Here is a 26,693-nt window from a genome sequence, read left to right as displayed (position 1 = left end):
AAGAATGTTCAACCAAATTTGTGGTCGCGTGAATGAAACTTACGAGTTGGCGTGGTCATGGTCTTTATGACTGCTGCTGCCAGGGCTGCTGCCAGGGGAAGAGGGGCGCCTTTCTTTACTTGCAGACTTGGTTGGTATGTGTGTATCACCTAAAGCTTAAGTGCAAACAGAATAATTCAATAATGACGTCCAGAGAAACTTGGAATGGTAAAACATAACATAAAACAAACTAAAGGCTTGAGATGAGCAACATTATTTGTAAGATAAAGCCCCTATAGATCGTATTGATTCACTTACCTGGCACTTCATTGCTTCCAGATTTTGATTTTCTGTTAAGAAATATAGATTTTCGGATTAATCATCTACCATTGGTTAGTTACTTATACCTTTTGAAAGAGAAAACAAATAAAAATGACATATTACGTATGTAATGAGATGTGATTGGAACAAAAGCAGCTTGAGATAAAAAAAACATTACTTATACAAACGTTCTACAAAAATAGTTAACATGCAGGCTTTACTTAACCTTTCTATTTAAGTTCGTTATTAAAAGAAATCTTAAACTTTAAGGTTTGCTGAGAAAAACAGATAAGGCCTTCATGTTTTTTTTTTATTATTTGTTGGGGGAAAAAAACAAAGATCTACCTGCATATCTGTGGTCGCATGAATGAAACTTACGGTTCGACATGGTCAGGGTCTTCATGACTACTGCTGCCATGGGAAGAGGGGCCGCTTTCTTTACTTGCAGACTTGGTTGGGTTTTGTGTTTTGCCTAAAGATTTAATATGAACAGATTAATTAAATATTGGCGTTCAGAGAATCGTGGATTAATATAAATATTGCTTATTAAATCCTTTCAGGTAATACTTGGTATTAACACATGCCGAATTGGTTGATAACATGCATTGGAATGTCATCGGTAATCAGATCAAAGTTAACGAGAGTTAGTGATTAAATAATAACTTTAAGAGCAATACCTCTCGGGTTTATTGTGCTCAAATTGTGTCAGTGGAGATGAAAAGAAGCAGTATTTGTAACAGTCGCATGTTACACCAGTACGTAATGATCTGCTCAAGTGTTTTTGTCTTAAATAACTGATTGACAACGGCGAAACAAAACATAGAGTTGGTGTTCCACAGTTCAGAAGTAACTACGCTCGAACAAGTAAAAATCATTAATACCTAATTGGCATCTAGAACCCATGTACGCTGACGGGCAACTGCATCGGTAGCTGGATCCATAAGGTGAACATGCTCCCCCATGCTCGCAAGGGTTATTCGCACATGGGTCTTGAACAGGTCCTATACATTGCAGTTAATGTAAGACAAAATTAAACAGAAATATCAATCAATATCTAAAACCATCAATTCACATCACTCACATCTTAAACTTGGGTGTGTATAATTACATGCTTACCATTTTTTTTTGGGGGGTGATTTTAACATTCATATGGATAATTTAAATGATACCAACGCCATCCGGTTTAAGACCATATTACAATCCTATGGTCTTCATCAGCATGTCTCAGGATCAACGCACATACATGGGGATTTGCTTGACCTACTCATAACTCGTGAAAATGCTACACTTGTTTCTGGTATTTATCTTCATCCTGGATTATCTGATCACTTTGCTGTTATGTCTCAATTATCACTTTAGAAACCACAACCCCCTAAAGTTATTATTACAACACGTAACATTAAGTCTATTGATGTTGATGTTTTCCGCAATGATCTGGTTGTGTTACTCTCCGACTTTGATATGACTTCTACCGATCTCGACTCTTGTGTGCAAAATTATGAGGTTATCCTTAGTAGTCTTTTGAACAAGCATGCACCAGCTCGCACTAGATCTGTTCGTTTGAGACCTCATAGTCCTTGGTTTAATGATGCTATACAGACTGCTAGAAAGCTGCGCAGAGTTCATGAGAGAAAATGGAGGCACTCAAGACTTGAGATTGATAGACAGTTGTATTGTAATCAAAGACAAAGGGTTAATGAATTAATTAATGTAGCTAAGATTGAATATTACTCCTCTCAAATTACAGATTGTTCAGGAGATCAGAAGAAACTATTTAAAGTTGTTGATGGGTTACTAAATCAAACAAAGGAAAAGCCTGTATTACCCAGTAGTGTATCAGATGCGGTTCTGGCAGATAGTTTTTCTAACTATTTCAGCAACAAAATTGTTAATATTCGTAGTATTTTTCCTGTAGCAACTAGTTCTACTGTATCGCAGATTAACCATTTACCTGTGTGTGCTCATGTAACAAAAATTTCCCAGTTTGAATCTGCTACTGTGTCTGAGATTATAAAATTAATAAGCAGTTCTCCTTCTAAATCATGTGAACTGGACCCCATACCTACACATCTTCTTAAAAGGTGTATTAATGTTCTAGCACCTCTTATTACTACTATTGTGAACAAGTCCTTTGAACAAGGTAATTTTCCAGACAGTCTTAAGACTGCTTACATTCGTCCCCTAATCAAGAAGCCAGGTTTAGATATTGAGACTTTTTCTAACTACAGACCGGTGGCTAATTTGAAGTTTGTTGGCAAGACCATTGAGCGCATAGTCGCCTCCAGATTGAATACTGTTATCTCTGACTCTGGCCTTGCTGATAAATTTCAATCAGCATACAGGTCCAAGCATAGCACTGAATCGGCACTATTACGGGTGCAAAATGACATTTTATGTGCTATGGATGAAGGCCATGTGACTGCCCTGATTCTGCTTGATTTAAGTGCGGCTTTTGACACCGTGGATCACACTATTTTGCTCAAGAGACTACGTGATATTATTGGTTTACAGGGCAATGCCCTTAAATGGTGCCAATCCTATTTGCAAAACAGACCACAACATGTACGCATTGGCAATTCCACATCGGACCCAGTTGTTCATGATTGTTCAGTCCCTCAGGGGTCGGTTCTTGGACCGCTGTGGTTCACGGTGTACACCTACCCAGTTCATAGCATCATCCTGAAACACAAACTGAACTATCATGTATATGCTGATGACACTCAGTTGTATTTCTCTTTTATACCATCCAAACATTTTGCTGATGAGAGCATCAGTCGTATTGAAACGTGTGTTGGTGAAATTCGTGTTTGGATGCAAGACAATTTCCTTAAACTTAATGATAACAAGACTGAATTTATGATAATTGGTTCACGCCAACAACTCTCTAAAGTTACTATTCCCCATATTAATATAGGTGACTCCGAAGTTACCGCTGTTACCAAAGCTCGTAATCTTGGTGTGATCTTCGACTCTTCCATGACACTTATTCACATATTTCTAGTATTGCACGTTCTACAACATTTCACATTCGTAATATAGGCAAAGTGAGGAAATATTTAACACAAAAAGCAACTGAGCAAATAGTCCACTCCGTCGTCGTTTCCAGAATTGACATGTGTAACTCACTTCTATATGGTCTTCCTAATACTCAAATTGAACGACTTCAGCGTATTCAGAACTATGCTGCTCGTGTTATCACCTTAAATAAAAAGTCCTGTCATATAACTCCGATTTTGAAAGAATTACACTGGTTACCCGTAAGCAGTAGAGTCAAGTATAAACTTCTGCTTTTTGTGTATAAATCACTCACCAACAATGCCCCTGCATATATTGATGATCTACTCAAACCATACAATCCTCCTCGCAAACTCCGGTCTTACAATTCTAGTCTCCTTATTGAGCCCATATCCAATCATTCATGGGGAGACCGATCTTTCTCACATGCTGCCCCACGCCTTTGGAACAAATTGCCAGCACTAGTAAAATCATCTGTTTCTTTAACACAATTTAAGAAAAACCTTAAGACACATCTTTTCAACCAAGTATTTGAGAAAATGGTTTGATTTCTACCCTTCGATGTTTTCTTTGATATTGCATTTGTACTGTATTTTCTCTTCAACATGATCTTGATTTCTTCTTAGCTTAGGCTTACGTTTCAATTTTGGTTATTGTACATGTCAATATTATTCTTTGTATTTAGCGCCATGAGCACTTTGATGGATTTGTGCGCTTTATAAGTTCTCATTATTATTATTATTATTATTATTATTATTTTCACAGCGTCTTCCTGAGCAGCCACTGGAGCAAACACACTCAAATAATTGTCCTTTATTTTGGCATACACCGCCATGTTGGCATGGATGACTATCGCAAGGCTGAGGTTTAGGTGCTGAAAAAAAAACAATTTAAAAACATGATCAAAAATCTAAACTAAGATTCTACTAAGAAGAGGATACCGGTGCCAAGTTTGAAAAGAAGTTTGCTGTTGTTATCAGATAATTACGATCACTGATGCAGTGATTTCAAGAACTAAAGGCTTGAGATGAGCAACTAGATAAAGCCCCTATGGATTGTATTAATTCACTTACCTGGCACTTCATTGCTTTCATCACTTGATTTTCTGTTAAGAAACATAGATTTACGGATTGATCATCTACCAATCGTTAATTACTTATACCTTTTGAAAGACAAAGCTATAATACAAAATGAAAATGACAGTTTACGTATGTAATGAGATGTAAATTGAACAAAAGTAGCTCTAAAAAAAACCTGACAAACGACCTACACAACTAGTTTCCATGCAGGCTTTTCTTAAGCTTTTTATTCCAACTCGTTATTTAAATAAATCTTACACTTAAAGGTCTGCTGAGAAAAACAGATAGGGCCTACATTTTTTGTATTTTTTTGTATGTTTTGTATACGACAAACTCAGTAAAATGGAAGAAGACTTCTGCATAGATTGTTCACGTTATCCGTCACAATGCACACCAAGGCAACATTTTTGCCTTTAAATTTCAGCACATTTTGGAAAAACAATAATGTTCTACCAAATTTGTGGTCGCGTGAATGAAACTTACGAGTTGACGTGGTCAGGGTCTGTATGACTGCTGCTGCCAGGGGAAGAGGGGCGGTTCTCTTTACTCGCAGACTTGGTTGGGTTTTGTGTATCACCTAAAGCTTAAATGCAAACAGAATAATTCAATAATGACGTCCAGAGAAACTTGGAATGGTAAATTACAAAATTGCTTAAATCCTTTAAGGTATAACTTGGAATAAAAAAAAGCTGAATTTGGTGAAAACAATGCGCGGGAATTTCATCTGAAGGTAGTCACATGAAAGAAAGTGAGAATTGGTGGTTAAATAATAAGGCATTACTTCTCTACGGTACCAAGTTTGAAAAGTAGCTTGCCGTTGTTATCAGCAAATTACGATCACCGATGGAGTCATGTCAAGAACTAAAGGCTTGAGATGAGCAACATTATAGGAAAGATAAGGCCCCTATAGAGATCGTGATGATTCACTTACCTGGCACTTCATTGCTTGCAGAACTTGGTTTTCTGTTAAGAAACACAGATTTATTTTTATTAACCATCTACCATTCGTTAATTTACCTTTACCTTGTGAAAGACAAAGCTACAACAGCAAACGAAAATGACAGTTTTATACGTATATACTATATAATGAGATGTAAATGGTTTACAAACAGGCTTTTCTTAAGCTTTTCTATCCCAATTCGTTATTTAAATAAAAGTTAAACTTACTTTTTGTTTTTCTTAGTCGCTAAACTCTGTAAAACGGAAGAAGACTTCTGCATAGATTGTTCACGTTATCCGTCACAATGCACACTAAAGCAACATGTTTGCCTTTAAGTTTCGGCACATTTTTAAATCCAATAATGTTCTACCGAATTTGTGGTCGCGTGAATGAAACTTACGAGTTGACGTGGTCAGGGTCTTTATGACTGCTGCTGCCAGGGGAAGAGGGGCGGCTCTCTTTACTCGCATACTTGGTTGGAATGTGTGTATCTCCTAAAGCTTAAATGTAAACAGAATAATTCAATACTGACGTCCAGAGAAACTAGGAATAGTAAAACATAAAATTGCTTAAATCCTTCAAGGTATAACTTGGAACAATCACAAGCTGAATTTGGTGAAAACAATGCGCGGGAATTTTATATAAAGGTACAGTCACATGAAAGAAAGTGAGAATTGGTGGTTAAATAATATCTTTAAAGGGCATTACTTCTCTACGGTACCAAGTTTAAAAAGAAGCTTGCCGTTGTTATCAGCAAATTACGATCACCGATGCAGTCATGTCAAGAACTAAAGGCTTGAGATGAGCAACATTACAGGAAAGATAAGGCCCCTAAAGAGATCGTGATGATTCACTTACCTGGCACTTCATTGCTTTCAGAACTTGGTTTTCTGTTAAGAAACATATATTTTTTTTTATTAACCATCTACCATTCGTTAATTTACCTTTACCTTGTGAAAGACAAAGCTTTAATATATCTAACGAAAACGACAGTTTACTTATACAATGAGATATAAATGGAAACAAAAATAGATCGAGAAAAAAACTGATAAACGACCTACACAAATAGTTTACAAACAGGCTCTTCTAAAGCTTTTTTATCCCAATTCGTTATTTAAATAAAAGGTAAACTGAAAGGTCTGCTGAGAAAAAAACAGATAGGTCCTAAATATTTGTATTTTCTTTTTTTAGTCGATAAATTCAGTAAAATGGAACAAGACTTCTGCAGAGATTGTTCACGTTATCCGTCACAATGCACACCAAGGCAACATTTTTGCCTTTAAGTTTCAGCACATTTTGGAAAAACAATAATGTTCTACCAAATTTGTGGTCGCGTGAATGAAACTTACGAGTTGACGTGGTCAGGGTCTGTATGACTGCTGCTGCCAGGGGAAGAGGGGCGGTTCTCTTTACTCGCAGACTTGGTTGGGTTTTGTGTATCTCCTAAAGCTTAAGTGCAAACAGAATAGATCAATAATGACGTCAGAAAAACTTGGAATGGTAAAACATAACATAAAAAACTAAAGGCTTGAGATGAGCAACATTATTGGTAATATAAAGCCCCTATAGATCGTATTGATTCACTTACCTGGCACTTCATTGCTTCCAGAATTTGATTTTCTGTGAAGAAACATAGATTTTCGGATTAATCATCTACCAATCGTGACAGTTTACGTAAATGATAGTAGCTTGAAAACCAAAAAATGAAAAACGATCTTCACAAATACTTCACATGCAGGTTTTTCTTAAGCTTTTCTAGCCAAGTTTGTTATTTAAATAAAACCTAAACTTAAAAAACAAGAATGTTCTACCAAATTTGTGGTCGCGTGAATGAAACTTACGAGTTGGCGTGGTCAGGGTCTGTATGACTGCTGCTGCCAGGGCTGCTGCCAGGGGAAGAGGGGCGCCTTTCTTTACTTGCAGACTTGGTTGGTATGTGTGTATCACCTAAAGCTTCAGTGCAAACAGAATAATTCAATAATGACGTCCAGAGAAACTTGGAATTGTGAATCAAAAAATTGCTTAAATCCTTTAAGGTATAACTTGGAATAAAAAAAAGCTGAATTTGGTGAAAACAATGCGCGGGAATTTCATCTGAAGGTAGTCACATGAAAGAAAGTGAGAATTGGTGGTTAAATAATAAGGCATTACTTCTCTACGGTACCAAGTTTGAAAAGTAGCTTGCCGTTGTTATCAGCAAATTACGATCACCGATGGAGTCATGTCAAGAACTAAAGGCTTGAGATGAGCAACATTATAGGAAAGATAAGGCCCCTTTATAGATCGTGATGATTCACTTACCTGGTACTTCATTGCTTGCAGAACTTGGTTTTCTGTTAAGAAACAATTTTTTTTTATTAACCATCTACCATTCGTTAATTTACCTTTACCTTGTGAAAGACAAAGCTATATTAAATCTAACGAAAACGACAGTTTACTTATACAATGAGATATAAATGGGGAAAAAAAAAATAGATCGAGAAAAAAACTGATAAACGACCTACACAAATAGTTTACAAACAGGCTCTTCTGAAGCTTTTTTATCCCAATTCGTTATTTAAATAAAAGGCAAACTTAAAGGTCTGCTGAGAAAAAAACAGATAGGTCCTAAATATTTGAATTGGTTTTTTTTTTTCGATAAACTCACTAAAATGGAACAAGACTTCTGCAGAGATTGTTCACGTTATCCGTCACAATGCACACCAAGGCAACATTTTTGCCTTTAAGTTTCAGCACATTTTGGAAAAACAATAATGTTCTACCAAATTTGTGGTCGCGTGAATGAAACTTACGAGTTGACGTGATCAGGGTCTGTATGACTGCTGCTGCCAGGGGAAGAGGGGCGGTTCTCTTTACTCGCAGACTTGGTTGGGTTTTGTGTATCTCCTAAGGCTTAAGTGCAAACAGAATAGATCAATAATGACGTCCAGAGAAACTTGGAATGGTAAAACATAAAATTTCTTAAAGTTTTCAAGGTATAACTCAGCTTGGTTGAGCAATTCTACTAAGAAGAGGATACAGGTGCCAAGTTTGAAAAGCAACTGGCCGTTGTTATCAGAAAATAACGATAACTGATGCAGTGATTTAAAGAGGCTTGAGATGAGCAACATTATAGGTAAGATAAAGCCCCTATAGATCGTATTGATTCACTTACCTGGCACTTCATTGCTTCCAGAATTTGATTTTCTGTTAAGAAATATAGATTTTCGGATTAATCATCTACCATTGGTTAGTTACTTATACCTTTTGAAAGAGAAAACAAATGAAAATGACATATTACGTATGTAATGAGATGTGATTGGAACAAAAGCAGCTCGAGAAAAAAACCTATTACTTAGAAAAACGTCCTACAAAAATAGTTAACATGCAGGGTTTACTTAACCTGTTCTATCCAAGTTCGTTATTTAAGAAAAATTTTAAACTTTAAGGTTTGCTGAGAAAAACAGACAGGGCCGTCATGTTTTTTTTATTTATTATTTGTTGGGGGGAAAAACAAAGATCTACCATATTTGTGGTCGCATGAATGAAACTTACGGTTTGACATGGTCAGGGTCTTCATGACTGCTGCTGCCATGGGAAGAATGTCCGCTTTCTTTACTTGCAGATTTGGTTGGGTTTTGTGTTTTGCCTAAAGATTTTATATGAACAGATTAGTTAAATATTGGCGTTCAGAGAATCGTGGATTAAAATTAATAGTGCTTATTAAATCCTTTCAGGTAATACTTAGTATTAACACATGCCGAATTTGGCGATAAATTGCATTGGAATGTCATCGGTAATCAGATCAAAGTTAACGAGAGTTAGTGATTAAATAATAACTTTAAGAGCAATACCTCTCGGGTTTATTGTGCTCAAATTGTGTCAGTGGAGATGAAAAGAAGCAGTATTTGTAACAGTCGCATGTTACACCAGTACGTAATGATCTGCTCAAGTGTTTTTGGTCTTGGTAACTGATTGACAACGGCGAAACAAAACATAGAGTTGGTGTTCCACAGTTCAGAAGTAACTACGCTCGAACAAGTAAAAATCAATAATACCTAATTGGCATCTAGAACCCATGTACGCTGACGGGCAACTGCATCGGTAGCTGGATCCATAAGGTGAACATGCTCCCCCATGCTCGCAAGGGTTATTCGCACATGGGTCTTGAACAGGTCCTATACATTGTAGTTAATGTAAGACAAAATTAAACAGAAATATCAATCAATATCTAAAACCATCAATTCACATCACTCACATCTTAAACTTAGGTGTATATAAGACGGTTTGATATTTACATGCTTACCATTTTCACAGCGTCTTCCTGAGCAGCCACTGGGGCAAACACACTCAAATAATTGTCCTTTATTTTGGCATACACCGCCATGTTGGCATGGATGACTATCGCAAGGCTGGGGATTAGGTGCTGAAAAAATAACACAATTTAAATACATGGGCAATAATCTAAACTAAGATTCTACTAAGAAGAGGATACCGGTGCCAAGTTTGAAAAGAAGTTTGCTGTTGTTATCAGATAATTACGATCACTGATGCAGTGATTTCAAGAACTAAAGGCTTGAGATGAGCAACTAGATAAAGCCCCTATGGATTGTATTGATTCACTTACCTGGCACTTCATTGCTTTCATCACCTGATTTTCTGTTAAGAAACATAGATTTACGGATTGATCATCTACCAATCGTTAATTACTTATACCTTTTGAAAGACAAAGCTATAATACAAAAGGAAAATGACAGTTTACGTATGTAATGAGATGTAAATTGAATAAAAGTAGCTAAAAAAAAGACAAACGACCAACACAACTAAGTTACATGCAGGCTTTTCTTAAGCTTTTTATCCCAACTCGTTATTTAAATAAAACTTACTCTCAAAGGTCTGCTGAGAAAAACAGATAGGGCCTACATTTTTTTGTATTTTTTCGTATATTTTGTATACGACAAACTCAGTAAAATGGAAGAAGACTTCTGCATAGATTGTTCACGTTATCGGTCACAATGCACACCAAGGCAACATCTTGGCTTTAAGTTTCAGCACATTCTGGAGAAAAACAAATTCTACCAAAATGTGGTCGAATGAATGAAACTTACGAGTTGACATGGTCAGGGTCTTTATGACTGCTGCTGCCAGGGGAAGAGGGACGGCTTTCTTTACTTGCAGACTTGGTTGGAATGTGTGTATCACCTAAAGCTTAAATGCAAACAGAATAATTCAATACTGACGTCCAGAGAAACTAGGAATAGTGAAACAAAAAATTGCTTAAATCCTTTAAGGTATAACTTGGAATAAACAAAAGCTGAATTTGGTGAAAACAATGCGCGGGAATTTCATCTGAAGGTAGTCACATGAAAGAAAGTGAGAATTGGTGGTTAAATAATAAGGCATTACTTCTCTACGGTACCAAGTTTGAAAAGTAGCTTGCCGTTGTTATCAGCAAATTACGATCACCGATGGAGTCATGTCAAGAACTAAAGGCTTGAGATGAGCAACATTATAGGAAAGATAAGGCCCCTTTATAGATCGTGATGATTCACTTACCTGGCACTTCATTGCTTTCAGAACTTGGTTTTCTGTTAAGAAACAATTTTTTTTTTATTAACCATCTACCATTCGTTAATTTACCTTTACCTTGTGAAAGACAAAGCTATATTAAATCTAACGAAAACGACAGTTTACTTATACAATGAGATATAAATGGGGGAAAAAAATAGATCGAGAAAAAAACTGATAAACGACCTACACAAATAGTTTACAAACAGGCTTTTCTGAAGCTTTTTTATCCCAATTCGTTATTTAAATAAAAGGCAAACTTAAAGGTCTGCTGAGAAAAAAACAGATAGGTCCTAAATATTTGTATTTTTTTTTTTTCGATAAACTCACTAAAATGGAACAAGACTTCTGCAGAGATTGTTCACGTTATCCGTCACAATGCACACCAAGGCAACATTTTTGCCTTTAAGTTTCAGCACATTTTGAAAAAACAATAATGTTCTACCAAATTTGTGGTCGCGTGAATGAAACTTACGAGTTGACGTGATCAGGGTCTGTATGACTGCTGCTGCCAGGGGAAGAGGGGCGGTTCTCTTTACTCGCAGACTTGGTTGGGTTTTGTGTATCTCCTAAGGCTTAAGTGCAAACAGAATAGATCAATAATGACGTCCAGAGAAACTTGGAATGGTAAAACATAAAATTTCTTAAAGTTTTCAAGGTATAACTCAGCTTGGTTGAGCAATTCTACTAAGAAGAGGATACAGGTGCCAAGTTTGAAAAGCAACTGGCCGTTGTTATCAGAAAATAACGATAACTGATGCAGTGATTTAAAGAGGCTTGAGATGAGCAACATTATAGGTAAGATAAAGCCCCTATAGATCGTATTGATTCACTTACCTGGCACTTCATTGCTTCCAGAATTTGATTTTCTGTTAAGAAATATAGATTTTCGGATTAATCATCTACCATTGGTTAGTTACTTATACCTTTTGAAAGAGAAAACAAATGAAAATGACATATTACGTATGTAATGAGATGTGATTGGAACAAAAGCAGCTCGAGAAAAAAACCTATTACTTAGAAAAACGTCCTACAAAAATAGTTAACATGCAGGGTTTACTTAACCTGTTCTATCCAAGTTCGTTATTTAAGAAAAATGTTAAACTTTAAGGTTTGCTGAGAAAAACAGACAGGGCCTTCATGTTTTTTTTATTTATTATTTGTTGGGGGGAAAAACAACGATCTACCATATTTGTGGTCGCATGAATGAAACTTACGGTTTGACATGGTCAGGGTCTTCATGACTGCTGCTGCCATGGGAAGAATGTCCGCTTTCTTTACTTGCAGATTTGGTTGGGTTTTGTGTTTTGCCTAAAGATTTTATATGAACAGATTAGTTAAATATTGGCGTTCAGAGAATCGTGGATTAAAATTAATAGTGCTTATTAAATCCTTTCAGGTAATACTTAGTATTAACACATGCCGAATTTGGTGATAAATTGCATTGGAATGTCATCGGTAATCAGATCAAAGTTAACGAGAGTTAGTGATTAAATAATAACTTTAAGAGCAATACCTCTCGGGTTTATTGTGCTCAAATTGTGTCAGTGGAGATGAAAAGAAGCAGTATTTGTAACAGTCGCATGTTACACCAGTACGTAATGATCTGCTCAAGTGTTTTTGGTCTTGGTAACTGATTGACAACGGCGAAACAAAACATAGAGTTGGTGTTCCACAGTTCAGAAGTAACTACGCTCGAACAAGTAAAAATCATTAATACCTAATTGGCATCTAGAACCCATGTACGCTGACGGGCAACTGCATCGGTAGCTGGATCCATAAGGTGAACATGCTCCCCCATGCTCGCAAGGGTTATTCGCACATGGGTCTTGAACAGGTCCTATACATTGTAGTTAATGTAAGACAAAATTAAACAGAAATATCAATCAATATCTAAAACCATCAATTCACATCACTCACATCTTAAACTTAGGTGTATATAAGACGGTTTGATATTTACATGCTTACCATTTTCACAGCGTCTTCCTGAGCAGCCACTGGGGCAAACACACTCAAATAATTGTCCTTTATTTTGGCATACACCGCCATGTTGGCATGGATGACTATCGCAAGGCTGGGGATTAGGTGCTGAAAAAATAACACAATTTAAATACATGGGCAATAATCTAAACTAAGATTCTACTAAGAAGAGGATACCGGTGCCAAGTTTGAAAAGAAGTTTGCTGTTGTTATCAGATAATTACGATCACTGATGCAGTGATTTCAAGAACTAAAGGCTTGAGATGAGCAACTAGATAAAGCCCCTATGGATTGTATTGATTCACTTACCTGGCACTTCATTGCTTTCATCACCTGATTTTCTGTTAAGAAACATAGATTTACGGATTGATCATCTACCAATCGTTAATTACTTATACCTTTTGAAAGACAAAGCTATAATACAAAAGGAAAATGACAGTTTACGTATGTAATGAGATGTAAATTGAATAAAAGTAGCTAAAAAAAAAGACAAACGACCAACACAACTAAGTTACATGCAGGCTTTTCTTAAGCTTTTTATCCCAACTCGTTATTTAAATAAAACTTACTCTCAAAGGTCTGCTGAGAAAAACAGATAGGGCCTACATTTTTTTGTATTTTTTCGTATATTTTGTATACGACAAACTCAGTAAAATGGAAGAAGACTTCTGCATAGATTGTTCACGTTATCGGTCACAATGCACACCAAGGCAACATCTTGGCTTTAAGTTTCAGCACATTCTGGAGAAAAACAAATTCTACCAAAATGTGGTCGAATGAATGAAACTTACGAGTTGACATGGTCAGGGTCTTTATGACTGCTGCTGCCAGGGGAAGAGGGACGGCTTTCTTTACTTGCAGACTTGGTTGGAATGTGTGTATCACCTAAAGCTTAAATGCAAACAGAATAATTCAATACTGACGTCCAGAGAAACTAGGAATAGTGAAACAAAAAATTGCTTAAATCCTTTAAGGTATAACTTGGAATAAAAAAAAGCTGAATTTGGTGAAAACAATGCGCGGGAATTTCATCTGAAGGTAGTCACATGAAAGAAAGTGAGAATTGGTGGTTAAATAATAAGGCATTACTTCTCTACGGTACCAAGTTTGAAAAGTAGCTTGCCGTTGTTATCAGCAAATTACGATCACCGATGGAGTCATGTCAAGAACTAAAGGCTTGAGATGAGCAACATTATAGGAAAGATAAGGCCCCTTTATAGATCGTGATGATTCACTTACCTGGTACTTCATTGCTTTCAGAACTTGGTTTTCTGTTAAGAAACAATTTTTTTTTATTAACCATCTACCATTCGTTAATTTACCTTTACCTTGTGAAAGACAAAGCTATATTAAATCTAACGAAAACGACAGTTTACTTATACAATGAGATATAAATGGGGAAAAAAAAAATAGATCGAGAAAAAAACTGATAAACGACCTACACAAATAGTTTACAAACAGGCTTTTCTGAAGCTTTTTTATCCCAATTCGTTATTTAAATAAAAGGCAAACTTAAAGGTCTGCTGAGAAAAAAACAGATAGGTCCTAAATATTTGTATTTTTTTTTTTTTCGATAAACTCACTAAAATGGAACAAGACTTCTGCAGAGATTGTTCACGTTATCCGTCACAATGCACACCAAGGCAACATTTTTGCCTTTAAGTTTCAGCACATTTTGGAAAAACAATAATGTTCTACCAAATTTGTGGTCGCGTGAATGAAACTTACGAGTTGACGTGATCAGGGTCTGTATGACTGCTGCTGCCAGGGGAAGAGGGGCGGTTCTCTTTACTCGCAGACTTGGTTGGGTTTTGTGTATCTCCTAAGGCTTAAGTGCAAACAGAATAGATCAATAATGACGTCCAGAGAAACTTGGAATGGTAAAACATAAAATTTCTTAAAGTTTTCAAGGTATAACTCAGCTTGGTTGAGCAATTCTACTAAGAAGAGGATACAGGTGCCAAGTTTGAAAAGCAACTGGCCGTTGTTATCAGAAAATAACGATAACTGATGCAGTGATTTAAAGAGGCTTGAGATGAGCAACATTATAGGTAAGATAAAGCCCCTATAGATCGTATTGATTCACTTACCTGGCACTTCATTGCTTCCAGAATTTGATTTTCTGTTAAGAAATATAGATTTTCGGATTAATCATCTACCATTGGTTAGTTACTTATACCTTTTGAAAGAGAAAACAAATGAAAATGACATATTACGTATGTAATGAGATGTGATTGGAACAAAAGCAGCTCGAGAAAAAAACCTATTACTTAGAAAAACGTCCTACAAAAATAGTTAACATGCAGGGTTTACTTAACCTGTTCTATCCAAGTTCGTTATTTAAGAAAAATGTTAAACTTTAAGGTTTGCTGAGAAAAACAGACAGGGCCTTCATGTTTTTTTACTTATTATTTGTTGGGGGAAAAAACAAAGATCTACCATATTTGTGGTCGCATGAATGAAACTTACGGTTTGACATGGTCAGGGTCTTCATGACTGCTGCTGCCATGGGAAGAATGTCCGCTTTCTTTACTTGCAGATTTGGTTGGGTTTTGTGTTTTGCCTAAAGATTTTATAAGAACAGATTAGTTAAATATTGGCGTTCAGAGAATCGTGGATTAAAATTAATAGTGCTTATTAAATCCTTTCAGGTAATACTTAGTATTAACACATGCCGAATTTGGCGATAAATTGCATTGGAACGTCATCGGTAATCAGATCAAAGTTAACGAGAGTTAGTGATTAAATAATAACTTTAAGAGCAATACCTCTCGGGTTTATTGTGCTCAAATTGTGTCAGTGGAGATGAAAAGAAGCAGTATTTGTAACAGTCGCATGTTACACCAGTACGTAATGATCTGCTCAAGTGTTTTTGGTCTTGGTAACTGATTGACAACGGCGAAACAAAACATAGAGTTGGTATTCCACAGTTCAGAAGTAACTACGCTCGAACAAGTAAAAATCAATAATACCTAATTGGCATCTAGAACCCATGTACGCTGACGGACAACTGCATCGGTAGCTGGATCCATAAGGTGAACATGCTCCCCCATGCTCGCAAGGGTTATTCGCACATGGGTCTTGAACAGGTCCTATACATTGTAGTTAATGTAAGACAAAATTAAACAGAAATATCAATCAATATCTAAAACCATCAATTCACATCACTCACATCTTAAACTTAGGTGTATATAAGACGGTTTGATATTTACATGCTTACCATTTTCACAGCGTCTTCCTGAGCAGCCACTGGGGCAAACACACTCAAATAATTGTCCTTTATTTTGGCATACACCGCCATGTTGGCATGGATGACTATCGCAAGGCTGGGGATTAGGTGCTGAAAAAATAACACAATTTAAATACATGGGCAATAATCTAAACTAAGATTCTACTAAGAAGAGGATACCGGTGCCAAGTTTGAAAAGAAGTTTGCTGTTGTTATCAGATAATTACGATCACTGATGCAGTGATTTCAAGAACTAAAGGCTTGAGATGAGCAACTAGATAAAGCCCCTATGGATTGTATTGATTCACTTACCTGGCACTTCATTGCTTTCATCACCTGATTTTCTGTTAAGAAACATAGATTTACGGATTGATCATCTACCAATCGTTAATTACTTATACCTTTTGAAAGACAAAGCTATAATACAAAAGGAAAATGACAGTTTACGTATGTAATGAGATGTAAATTGAATAAAAGTAGCTAAAAAAAAGACAAACGACCAACACAACTAAGTTACATGCAGGCTTTTCTTAAGCTTTTTATCCCAACTCGTTATTTAAATAAAACTTACTCTCAAAGGTCTGCTGAGAAAAAAACAGATAGGTCCTAAATATTTGAATTGTTTTTTCTTTCGATAAACTCACTAAAATGGAACAAGACTTCTGCACAGATTGTTCACGTTATCCGTCACAATGCACACCAAGGCAACATTTTTGCCTTTAAGTTTCAGCACATTTTGGAAAAACAATAATGTTCTACCAAATTTGTGGTCGCGTGAATGAAACTTACGAGTTGACGTGATCAGGGTCTGTATGACTGCTGCTGCCAGGGGAAGAGGGGCGGTTCTCTTTACTCGCAGACTTGGTTGGGTTTTGTGTATCTCCTAAGGCTTAAGTGCAAACAGAATAGATCAATAATGACGTCCAGAGAAACTTGGAATGGTAAAACATAAAATTTCTTAAAGTTTTCAAGGTATAACTCAGCTTGGTTGAGCAATTCTACTAAGAAGAGGATACAGGTGCCAAGTTTGAAAAGCAACTGGCCGTTGTTATCAGAAAATAACGATAACTGATGCAGTGATTTAAAGAGGCTTGAGATGAGCAACATTATAGGTAAGATAAAGCCCCTATAGATCGTATTGATTCACTTACCTGGCACTTCATTGCTTCCAGAATTTGATTTTCTGTTAAGAAATATAGATTTTCGGATTAATCATCTACCATTGGTTAGTTACTTATACCTTTTGAAAGAGAAAACAAATGAAAATGACATATGACGTATGTAATGAGATGTGATTGGAACAAAAGCAGCTCGAGAAAAAAACCTATTACTTAGAAAAACGTCCTACAAAAATAGTTAACATGCAGGGTTTACTTAACCTGTTCTATCCAAGTTCGTTATTTAAGAAAAATGTTAAACTTTAAGGTTTGCTGAGAAAAACAGACAGGGCCTTCATGTTTTTTTACTTATTATTTGTTGGGGGAAAAAACAAAGATCTACCATATTTGTGGTCGCATGAATGAAACTTACGGTTTGACATGGTCAGGGTCTTCATGACTGCTGCTGCCATGGGAAGAATGTCCGCTTTCTTTACTTGCAGATTTGGTTGGGTTTTGTGTTTTGCCTAAAGATTTTATAAGAACAGATTAGTTAAATATTGGCGTTCAGAGAATCGTGGATTAAAATTAATAGTGCTTATTAAATCCTTTCAGGTAATACTTAGTATTAACACATGCCGAATTGGGTGATAAATTGCATTGGAATGTCATCGGTAATCAGATCAAAGTTAACGAGAGTTAGTGATTAAATAATAACTTTAAGAGCAATACCTCTCGGGTTTATTGTGCTCAAATTGTGTCAGTGGAGATGAAAAGAAGCAGTAATTGTAACAGTCGCATGTTACACCAGTACGTAATGATCTGCTCAAGTGTTTTTGGTCTTGATAACTGATTGACAAAGGCGAAACAGAACATAGAGTTGGTGTTCCACAGTTCAGAAGTAACTACGCTCGAACAAGTAAAACTCATTGATACCTAGTTGGCATCTAGAACCCATGTACGCTGACGGGCAACTGCATCGGTAGCTGGATCCATAAGGTGAACATGCTCCCCCATGCTCACAAGGGTTATTCGCACATGGGTCTTGAACAGGTCCTATACATTGTAGTTAATGTAAGACAAAATTAAACAGAAATATCAATCAATATCTAAAACCATCAATTCACATCACTCACATCTTAAACTTAGGTGTATATAAGACGGTTTGATATTTACATGCTTACCATTTTCACAGCGTCTTCCTGAGCAGCCACTGGGGCAAACACACTCAAATAATTGTCCTTTATTTTGGCATACACCGCCATGTTGGCATGGATGACTATCGCAAGGCTGAGGATTAGGTGCTGAAAAAAACACAATTTAAATACATGATCAAAAATCTAAACAAAGATACTACTAAGAAGAGGATACCGGTGCCAAGTTTGAAAAGAAGTTTGCTGTTGTTATCAGAAAATAACGATCACCGATGCAGTGATTTCAAGAACTAAAGGCTTGAGATGAGCAACATTATAGGAAAGATAAGGCCCCTATAGAGATCGTGATGATTCACTTACCTGGCACTTCATTGCTTTCAGAACTTGGTTTTCTGTTAAGAAACATAGATTTTTTTTTATTAACCATCTACCATACGTTAATTTACCTTTACCTTGTGAAAGACAAAGCTACAACAGCAAACGAAAATGACAGTTTTATACGTATATAATATATAATGAGATGTAAATGGTTTACAAACAGGCTTTTCTTAAGCTTTTCTATCCCAATTCGTTATTTAAATAAAAGTTAAACTTACTTTTTGTTTTTCTTAGTCGCTAAACTCTGTAAAAAGGAAGAAGACTTCTGCATAGATTGTTCACGTTATCCGTCACAATGCACAATAAAGCAACATTTTTGCTTTTAAGTTCCGGCTCATTTTGGAAAGTCAATATAGTTCTACCAAATTTGTGGTCGCGTGAATGAAACTTACGAGTTGACGTGGTCAGGGTCTGTATGACTGCTGCTGCCAGAGGAAGAGGGGCGGCTCTCTTTACTTGCGGACTTGGTTGGGTTTTGTGTATCACCTAAAGCTTAAATGCAAACAGAACAGTTCAATACTGACGTCCAGAGAAACTTGGAATGGTAAAACATAAAATGAGAAGAGGATACAGGTGCCAAGTTTGAAAAGAAGTTTGCTGTTGTTATCAGAAAGTTACGATCACTGATGCAGTCTTGTCAAGAACTAAAGGCTTGAGATGAGCAACATTATAGGTAACATAAAGCCCCTATAGATCGTATTGATTCACTTACCTGGCACTTCATTGCTTCCAGAATTTGATTTTCTGTTAAGAAATATAGATTTTCGGATTAATCGTTCTCCATTCATAAATTACTTATACCTTCTGAAAGAGAAAGCTATAACGACAATTGAAAATGACAATTTACGTATGTTATGAGATGTAAATTGAGCAAAAGTTTAATTGGAAAAAAAAAACTTGGAAAAATGACCTGCAAAAATAGTTTACATGCAGGCTTTTTATAAACCTTTCTATCCAAGTTCATTATTTAAATAAAACTTAAACTTTAGGCATGCTGAAAAAACAGATAGGGCCTTCAATTACCATTTTATTAATTTTGTACTAAAACGGAAAAAGCCTACTGCATACGTGTTTTTGTCACGATATCGGTAACAATGCACAATGAATCAATGTGTTGGTTTCAGCACATTATAAAGATCTACAAGATCTACAATACTCGTGGTCGCATGATTGAAACTTACGAGTTGACATGGTCAGGGTAAGTTTGACTGCTGCCGCTTCCTGTAGCTCCTTTGATGGTGTCCAACAGTTTATTTTCTAAAATTATAGAGAAAACATCATGACATGAAGGTGTAGATTCGTATATGATTCTACCCTTAACTGTAGATTCATTACGAATCTACTCTTGATCGAGATGGTATTTGAATGTGCGGCAGCTGCAATACTGAGAGCTTTAATAATGGTCTCTTGGTCCACATAAGTTTTCTCTTTATAGAAGACTGTACATCAAATGAATGATGACTAGTAGTTTAGCATACACATATTGACTGGCAACGAGGTTACTAGTATACGTCTATTCCCACGAGGGTCTTTGAGTGACCAGAAGAGCGACCTATTTCCCGAGGCCGAGGGAAATAGGCCCCTCTTCTGGTCACTCACAGGCCCGAGGGGGAATAGACGTACACTAGTTACCGAATTATGCCAGTCAATATGTGTTTTATAACACAGGTCGGTCTTAAAATGTCAAATAAGAACAGATAAAGGAATTTTGTAGTTTGTTCACGGTTCAAGTCAAGAGAGGGCGCTGTTACCGCGGGCACTATTTGCAAAGACTAGTGCCCGCTCTGGTACTATTCCCGCAAAACACGCGCGCGCGATCACTAGCCTATATTAGTTCATCCCACGTGACCGTGTTTCAGCCAACCAGAATACAGAAAAAGCAAGAGGTGTGTTATAACTACAAATATTTATGCACGAGTAATTCTACGAGTCCACACTCATTGTTGAGAAATAATAACGTCCACAGTTTACAAATGTTTCCGTGCCATACGTTTCCATCGGTGACGCTCGAATAGGTCTCACACGGAACTTGAAGGGTTATTTTTGACACTTCAACTACATATCAACATCAAAATTCGTCTGTCATCATATCACATGGGGGAATATTGGTAAGATTCGCAAGTACTTGGACAAGAGTACCACTGAAAAGGTCATTCGTGCATTTTGCTAATTACCTCTTTTCTTGACAAAGTCATTGCTCTTCTCTACAGTCGCCCTTGCGACCAACTATCCCGTTTTTAATGCCTCCAAAACACCGCTTCGTGACACTGTCTAGAAAATCATGTTCTTTCACCCCCATATTGAAACAACTTCACTGATCCCTCCCATCAAGGAATCTTCGATCAAGTGCCATGCATCATTGAACCCAAGTCTCAGCTGCGCCACGCATCTGGAACTCTCTACCACCTGATCTTAGATCTTGTCTTTGTATCACACAATTCAAATCTCTTCTTAAAACTTATCTTTTGTCACAGGTTTTCAAGGACTCCATTTATTGTGTCTGTTGTTTATTTTTTGCTTTCGTTTTGTTTTTACTGCGCCTTTAATTGAACACCCAGCAGGATAGTTGTGTTCGCATTGTAAGTCAATTATTAAATCTAGTTCATATATTGCTGCTACTAGTTAATAACTTTGGGAGAATAGTTGTCAGAGAATAGTAATCCATTGTTTATTGGCATGTTTATCTTGGGTGTATATAGACGATGTGACCTATGTTTACATTCAAACTGCCCTCTGTTGACAAAACATTGTATACGTCATGTTTCGCCGGGCAAAAAGACGCGTAGTCATGGTAAGAGTGCATAATTTTTCTAGCTGGCTGCCGAAACAGCGGTATGCACGCGAATCATGTTATGGTTTTCGAGTGACGTCAGAGGTCACATCGTCTATAAGACGGTTTGAAACGTACATACTTACCTAGTTCACAGCGTGCTCCTGAGCAGCCACTGGGGCAAACACACTCATATGTTGTTCCATGATTATGGCATATACCGCCATGTTGGCATGGATGACTATCACAAGGCTGAGGACTTGGTGCTGAAAAAAAATACGAAATACAAAAAGATACCCTCAAAAGAATAGCACAAAGAGAGTGTTTATTCAAAATTTCAAGAACAGTGCCTGTTTATTCTTTTTTAAAGGTGAGTTAACCTGTGTGAAAACTAGCAGTATTTCTTTTGGTTGAATGTCACTACCAGCACAAAGACTTTTTAAAACACTTGACCTGGTGTTGATAATACTGATTGTTTTTTATAATACTGATTGCAAAATTACATGGTTAAAGAACAAACAAATACAACATGTTAGATTCAGTGGGCCTTTAGGCAAATGTTAGGAACATGCCATGAATAATTTCAGAATGTTCCGGCTTCCAATGTGTAAGCATCTATCAAAGTGTAATGAATAAATTGAATGTTTTGGTAACATTTTGGATGAACAATCATCGAGATAAAAACTGGACTACAAACGACAACAAATCAAATGTAAACTCTCTAAAACACTCCCAAATCTGGTTTGTATCACTAAAACGTTCAAAACAGTGACCTCGTGTTGACCTTTACTTCCAGTTCAGCCGGAAGTGGGACCTTCTCAAGAACTACACCACCGATTTGTATTAAATCTATACCCAGTTATAGACTCCTTGGGCATAAGCATTGAATAACAGTGAACCCATGCTGACCTTTACTTCCGGGTCAACCGGAAGTGGGACCATATCTAAGAAAGTACACATCCGATTTTCAAACTTATTTTCAGTTATAGGTTCATTGGCATTTGAGCTTAGCTGTGGTAAACTTGACCCCATGTTGACAATTACTACGGGAAGTTGGACCATATCTCTAGAGCTACAGAACCGAATTTAATTTTAATTTTCAGCCATAGACTCATTGGGCATTGAAAACTAGCCTTTGGTAACCGTACTTAATTAAGCATAAGCAAAACAACACGGATAGGTCTAGTAGTATATGATATGAACTTAAGGGTAAGTTTTTTACCGTGTTGTTCATGAGAGCCTCCTGTTGAAGAACCCCTGCAGAAAAAAGAAAGAAAAAAACCGAATATCGATTATCAACTACCGAAAGGCAAAGTGTTTTCAGATTGTTCCAAAGGTTTTGAGCAGCTCCATTAAACAACTTTTGACGAAGACATTGTGGTTTGTGGTGTTGTGAGAATCCTTGTATCTGAGCTGGAGCGGAGTGTGCAATTTTGCTGGTAAGGTGTAATGAATTCATTCAGAGACAGAGGGAGCAGTTTCGATCGAACATGTATATGTGATTATTGACAGTTTGAAGTATCCGACACATTTTGGAAATTGCACAATACAGCAACCCCTAATAACAAAATGCCACTAAAATGTAAAGTGGTTAGGGGTACATTATGAACTTTGTAAATAATTTCGTTAAATAATAAATTTACACTTAGCGCCTAATACAACCCGTCGTGCAGACAGGCAGCTCCAGATGTGGCATCCACGTACGTCAACAGTTACATGACTACGTCATACTGAGGCTTTGCGCATGCGTCAATTCGTCACCAACGTTGTCTGAAGAAGTCGAGGACCCCAAAACTATGATGTTGACGTTCACTCGAAAAAGAAAAAAACACAACCGTGGTCGAGGTGAACGTAGCCTTTAGTCAGGGCTCACGCGGCACCCAGATGTCACGCACAACCCCGAATGTCACTCACAAAAAAAGACCAGTGACGAAGCGCCTTGACGAAAGGCTAACGTGAACGAGGTCCGCTTTATTCTGATTTTAAAGGCCGAGGCACACTTCCGCGATAACGAAAACGATAACGAAGCAAAGAGTACGCATTGTATTGCTTGAATTGCTCCAGCAGAATACGCCCACGCTTATTCAACCAATCGAGGGCATGCGATTTTAACATGTTTTTATTGTCGTTATCGAGGCATGTGTGACCGGGCGTTTAAAGGCGGTGGACACTATTGGTAATTTCTCAAAATAATTATTGGCATAAAACCTTTCTTGGTGACGAGTAATGGGGAGAGGTTAATGATATAAAACATTGTGAGAAACGGCTCCCTCTGAAGTGCCATAGTTTTCGAGAAAGAAGTAATTTTCCACGAATTTGATTTCGAGACCTCAAGTTTAGAACTTGAGGTCTCGAAATCAACCATCTAAACGCACACAACTTCGTGTTGCAAGGGTTGTTTTTGTTTCATTATTATCTCGCAACTTCGATGACCGATTGAGCCCAAATTTTCACAGGTTTTTTATTTTATGCATATGTTGAGATACACCAACTGTGAAGACTAGTCTTTGACAATTACCAATAGTGTCCACTGCCTTTAATCTGCCCATTCTTACCGGACTGCATAGATTTGTACAATGTTCTTGACGAAACACACAGTTATAAGCCGAACAAGTTTTTCTCACTCACCCGCTTCCTTTTGTACTTTCCTGAGACCCAGAACCTCCTCTAGAAATAGAGTAACCGTCGACGCTGTAGATAGCTGTATTTCAAAGGAATTCATGACTATTGAATGCAATCACGAAATAAATGTATGGTGTGTGTGGAGTCGAAGCGTTTTAATTAAATTGTAATTAACCAAAAGGGGTAACGGTAAGTTGCATGTCTTCAAACACAACAAGGTTACACTTTAAAGGATAATTATAAAAATAAAAAATAAATGCTAACAATGTTAACACTTGTAAAAATTTAAAATCGATCGGCTATCTGGGTCATGAGAAAGTATGATTGCTACTATCATCATTAGACTCGTGTAAGTTTTATGTAAACCTCTGATCTTAGACGAGTTTTAAATTGTCAATTTTATTCTATAGCCAGGGGCTTTATGTCAACACATAGCTTTCACATAAGTTTGTTGTGAAATGACATGTTGAAACAGGTATTTTTGTTGCCCAAAACAAGTTGGTAAACGGTAATATTTTCAGCCCATCTTTCTTTTTGAAAAAGCCAACAAAATTAAATGGCTAACCTTTGTGCAAAATAAACTCACTTACCGAGGAACAAACATACCAGACTGCAGAAGGCGATATCAAAGCAGAATCGCCCCATTTTGGCTCCTTCAGAAGTTTCAAGACTCCTGTGGTCTCTCAAACTAGGAAAATATACATCAGGTTGACATTATAAATCCTGCATTCTAAAATAGGGTGGCATTATTAGGCATGCATTCCACAATAGGGTCGCATTGTTAGGTATGCATTTCCAACAGGGTGGCAACTTTAGGCCTTAACCAACACGGTGGCAACTATAGGCCTGGCCAACATGGTGGCAACAGGCCTCACCAACAGGGTGGCAACTTTAGGCCTCACCAACATGGTGGCAACTTTAGGCCTGACCAACATGGTGGCAACTTTAGGCCTGACCAACAGGGTGGCAACTTTAGGCCTGACCAACAGGGTGGCAACTTTAGGCCTTAACCAACAGGGTGGCAACTTTAGGCCTGACCAACAGGGTGGCAACTTTAGGCCTGACCAACAGGGTGGCAACTTTAGGCCTGACCAACAGGGTGGCAACTTTAGGCCTGACCAACAGGGTGGCAACTTTAGGCCTTAACCAACAGGGTGGCAACTTTAAGCCTGACCAACAGGGTGGCAACTTTAGGCCTGACCAACAGGGTGGCAACTTTAGGCCTGACCAACAGGGTGGCAACTTTAGGCCTGCATTTTCAACGGGGGGGGGGGGCAACATTAGGCTTTCATTCCGAACGCGGTGACAATACTGAGGCCCGCATTCCCAACAGGGTGGCATCCCGGACAGGCCGGCAATAGTACACATAGGCATACATGCATCCCCCTTCACGGTGGGAGTATAGGGCATGCATTCCCAACAGGGTGGCATTGATAGGCATGCATTCCCTAATGGGTGACAAGCGGTGCGTTCGTTTAGCTTCCCTGGGTCTACCCCGCGGTTCTCACTCGGGTGAGCCCCTGACAAGAGCTAAACGAACGACCACTCACCGCTCTCGTTGCGACCCACTCCGCAAGCAGGGCACTCGGGGCTGACCTGGGTGAGCCCCTGTAATGACGTCAAAAGCTATTCAAACGCACCGGGGCAGACCGGGGATGACCCAGGGAAGCTAAACGGACGCACCCATTTTGAGGCATGCATTCAACATTGAGGCATTATGGGGCACGCATTTTAAAACACGGTGGTATTATTAGGTCTGCATTTCCAACGTGGTGGCAATATTAGGCCTGCATTTCCAACAGGGTGTCAATATATTATTAGGACTGCATTTTCAATATGGTGGCAAGGCCTGCATTTACAATAAGTAAGGTAGACATTCCTCAGCACGGTTGCATTATTGCATGTCCCATCACTGGCCCTATCTATTTTTCTTAAGTTCAAATATTTTAGTGAGAAGTTACTTCTTTTTAGAAAACTACATTATATCAGAGCATGATCAGAGGTAGTCGTTCTTCACAAATATGTTTATCATCAAGAACTCTCCGTTGCTCGTTGCCAAGTAGGCCTAAGTTGGTGGTATAACAAATTAGAGTAATAACCAAAAACGTATCCAGTTCGAAAGCAAAACAAAAACGTTGTCTGTCCACCCTTAACCAAGAAATACGTCGTCGTGGTTGTTAGCAAATTAATAATCGAGGAAAGATACTCACAATGCCCGTTGTACTACTGCTGCCTGGCGCTCCGCTCAAGCAAGTGTAGAATAAGAGCCCAAGTAACGTGGTTTTACTATTGACCGCAACCTTGTTGAGTTGGCTAGTTTTATCGTTTTTATCTTTTTTGTTTTACATTATAACTTCAATTCAATAAAATCAATGATTTGCCAATTGCTTTTGTGTCAATGCATTGAGGGCGATGAATAGGTGGTGTGCAGCTTGAGTTAGCAGATGAAAACCTAACGGACCAAGGTTATACATGAATAGCACGTTACCCATAACTATAGTTAATGGTTTCATATTATGTTACTGTGTTGAAATAATACAGACGTAATAACATGAATGTTGGGTTTAAACGCCTTTGGATCA

At 37.5% G+C, this 26,693-nt stretch overlaps 1 protein-coding gene across 50 annotated transcripts in view; it reads right to left on the bottom strand.

Annotated features, from left to right (window-relative positions):
- LOC117291880 (neurogenic locus notch homolog protein 1-like) overlaps positions 1 to 26,384 on the bottom strand; it is a 52,580-nt gene extending 26,196 nt beyond the window's left edge. For 11 of the 50 annotated variants that reach the window (XM_033773826.1, XM_033773825.1, XM_033773834.1 and 8 more), the window contains exons 1-49: positions 26,322 to 26,384; positions 24,702 to 24,799; positions 24,118 to 24,190; positions 22,712 to 22,746; positions 21,636 to 21,755; positions 19,901 to 19,976; positions 19,432 to 19,463; positions 19,112 to 19,211; positions 18,702 to 18,733; positions 18,372 to 18,491; positions 18,124 to 18,243; positions 17,621 to 17,714; positions 17,242 to 17,273; positions 16,880 to 16,979; positions 16,403 to 16,434; positions 16,082 to 16,201; positions 15,834 to 15,953; positions 15,331 to 15,424; positions 14,952 to 14,983; positions 14,590 to 14,689; positions 14,101 to 14,132; positions 13,653 to 13,752; positions 13,171 to 13,202; positions 12,850 to 12,969; positions 12,602 to 12,721; positions 12,099 to 12,192; positions 11,719 to 11,750; positions 11,357 to 11,456; positions 10,870 to 10,901; positions 10,422 to 10,521; positions 9,941 to 9,972; positions 9,620 to 9,739; positions 9,372 to 9,491; positions 8,869 to 8,962; positions 8,489 to 8,520; positions 8,127 to 8,226; positions 7,636 to 7,667; positions 7,176 to 7,287; positions 6,923 to 6,954; positions 6,684 to 6,783; positions 6,193 to 6,224; positions 5,735 to 5,834; positions 5,326 to 5,357; positions 4,878 to 4,977; positions 4,389 to 4,420; positions 1,182 to 1,301; positions 679 to 772; positions 298 to 329; positions 44 to 155 (exon numbers count right to left, since the gene is read on the bottom strand). In XM_033773826.1, the coding sequence (XP_033629717.1) occupies positions 44 to 155; positions 298 to 329; positions 679 to 772; positions 1,182 to 1,301; positions 4,389 to 4,420; positions 4,878 to 4,977; positions 5,326 to 5,357; positions 5,735 to 5,834; positions 6,193 to 6,224; positions 6,684 to 6,783; positions 6,923 to 6,954; positions 7,176 to 7,287; positions 7,636 to 7,667; positions 8,127 to 8,226; positions 8,489 to 8,520; positions 8,869 to 8,962; positions 9,372 to 9,491; positions 9,620 to 9,739; positions 9,941 to 9,972; positions 10,422 to 10,521; positions 10,870 to 10,901; positions 11,357 to 11,456; positions 11,719 to 11,750; positions 12,099 to 12,192; positions 12,602 to 12,721; positions 12,850 to 12,969; positions 13,171 to 13,202; positions 13,653 to 13,752; positions 14,101 to 14,132; positions 14,590 to 14,689; positions 14,952 to 14,983; positions 15,331 to 15,424; positions 15,834 to 15,953; positions 16,082 to 16,201; positions 16,403 to 16,434; positions 16,880 to 16,979; positions 17,242 to 17,273; positions 17,621 to 17,714; positions 18,124 to 18,243; positions 18,372 to 18,491; positions 18,702 to 18,733; positions 19,112 to 19,211; positions 19,432 to 19,463; positions 19,901 to 19,976; positions 21,636 to 21,755; positions 22,712 to 22,746; positions 24,118 to 24,190; positions 24,702 to 24,756 (3,677 nt within the window). In that variant the 5' untranslated portion in view covers positions 24,757 to 24,799; positions 26,322 to 26,384. The remainder of the gene's footprint in view (positions 1 to 43; positions 156 to 297; positions 330 to 678; positions 773 to 1,181; positions 1,302 to 4,388; positions 4,421 to 4,877; positions 4,978 to 5,325; positions 5,358 to 5,734; positions 5,835 to 6,192; positions 6,225 to 6,683; positions 6,784 to 6,922; positions 6,955 to 7,175; positions 7,288 to 7,635; positions 7,668 to 8,126; positions 8,227 to 8,488; positions 8,521 to 8,868; positions 8,963 to 9,371; positions 9,492 to 9,619; positions 9,740 to 9,940; positions 9,973 to 10,421; positions 10,522 to 10,869; positions 10,902 to 11,356; positions 11,457 to 11,718; positions 11,751 to 12,098; positions 12,193 to 12,601; positions 12,722 to 12,849; positions 12,970 to 13,170; positions 13,203 to 13,652; positions 13,753 to 14,100; positions 14,133 to 14,589; positions 14,690 to 14,951; positions 14,984 to 15,330; positions 15,425 to 15,833; positions 15,954 to 16,081; positions 16,202 to 16,402; positions 16,435 to 16,879; positions 16,980 to 17,241; positions 17,274 to 17,620; positions 17,715 to 18,123; positions 18,244 to 18,371; positions 18,492 to 18,701; positions 18,734 to 19,111; positions 19,212 to 19,431; positions 19,464 to 19,900; positions 19,977 to 21,635; positions 21,756 to 22,711; positions 22,747 to 24,117; positions 24,191 to 24,701; positions 24,800 to 26,321) is intronic. The other 39 variants (XM_033773846.1, XM_033773859.1, XM_033773828.1 and 36 more) reach the window with 38 other exon arrangements.
- Positions 26,385 to 26,693: the final 309 nt, after the last annotated feature.

This window comes from Asterias rubens, chromosome 6, assembly GCF_902459465.1.
Source record: "Asterias rubens chromosome 6, eAstRub1.3, whole genome shotgun sequence".
In the NCBI taxonomy this organism is placed as follows: domain Eukaryota; kingdom Metazoa; phylum Echinodermata; class Asteroidea; order Forcipulatida; family Asteriidae; genus Asterias; species Asterias rubens.
This window is presented reverse-complemented; position numbering and strand designations above follow the sequence as displayed.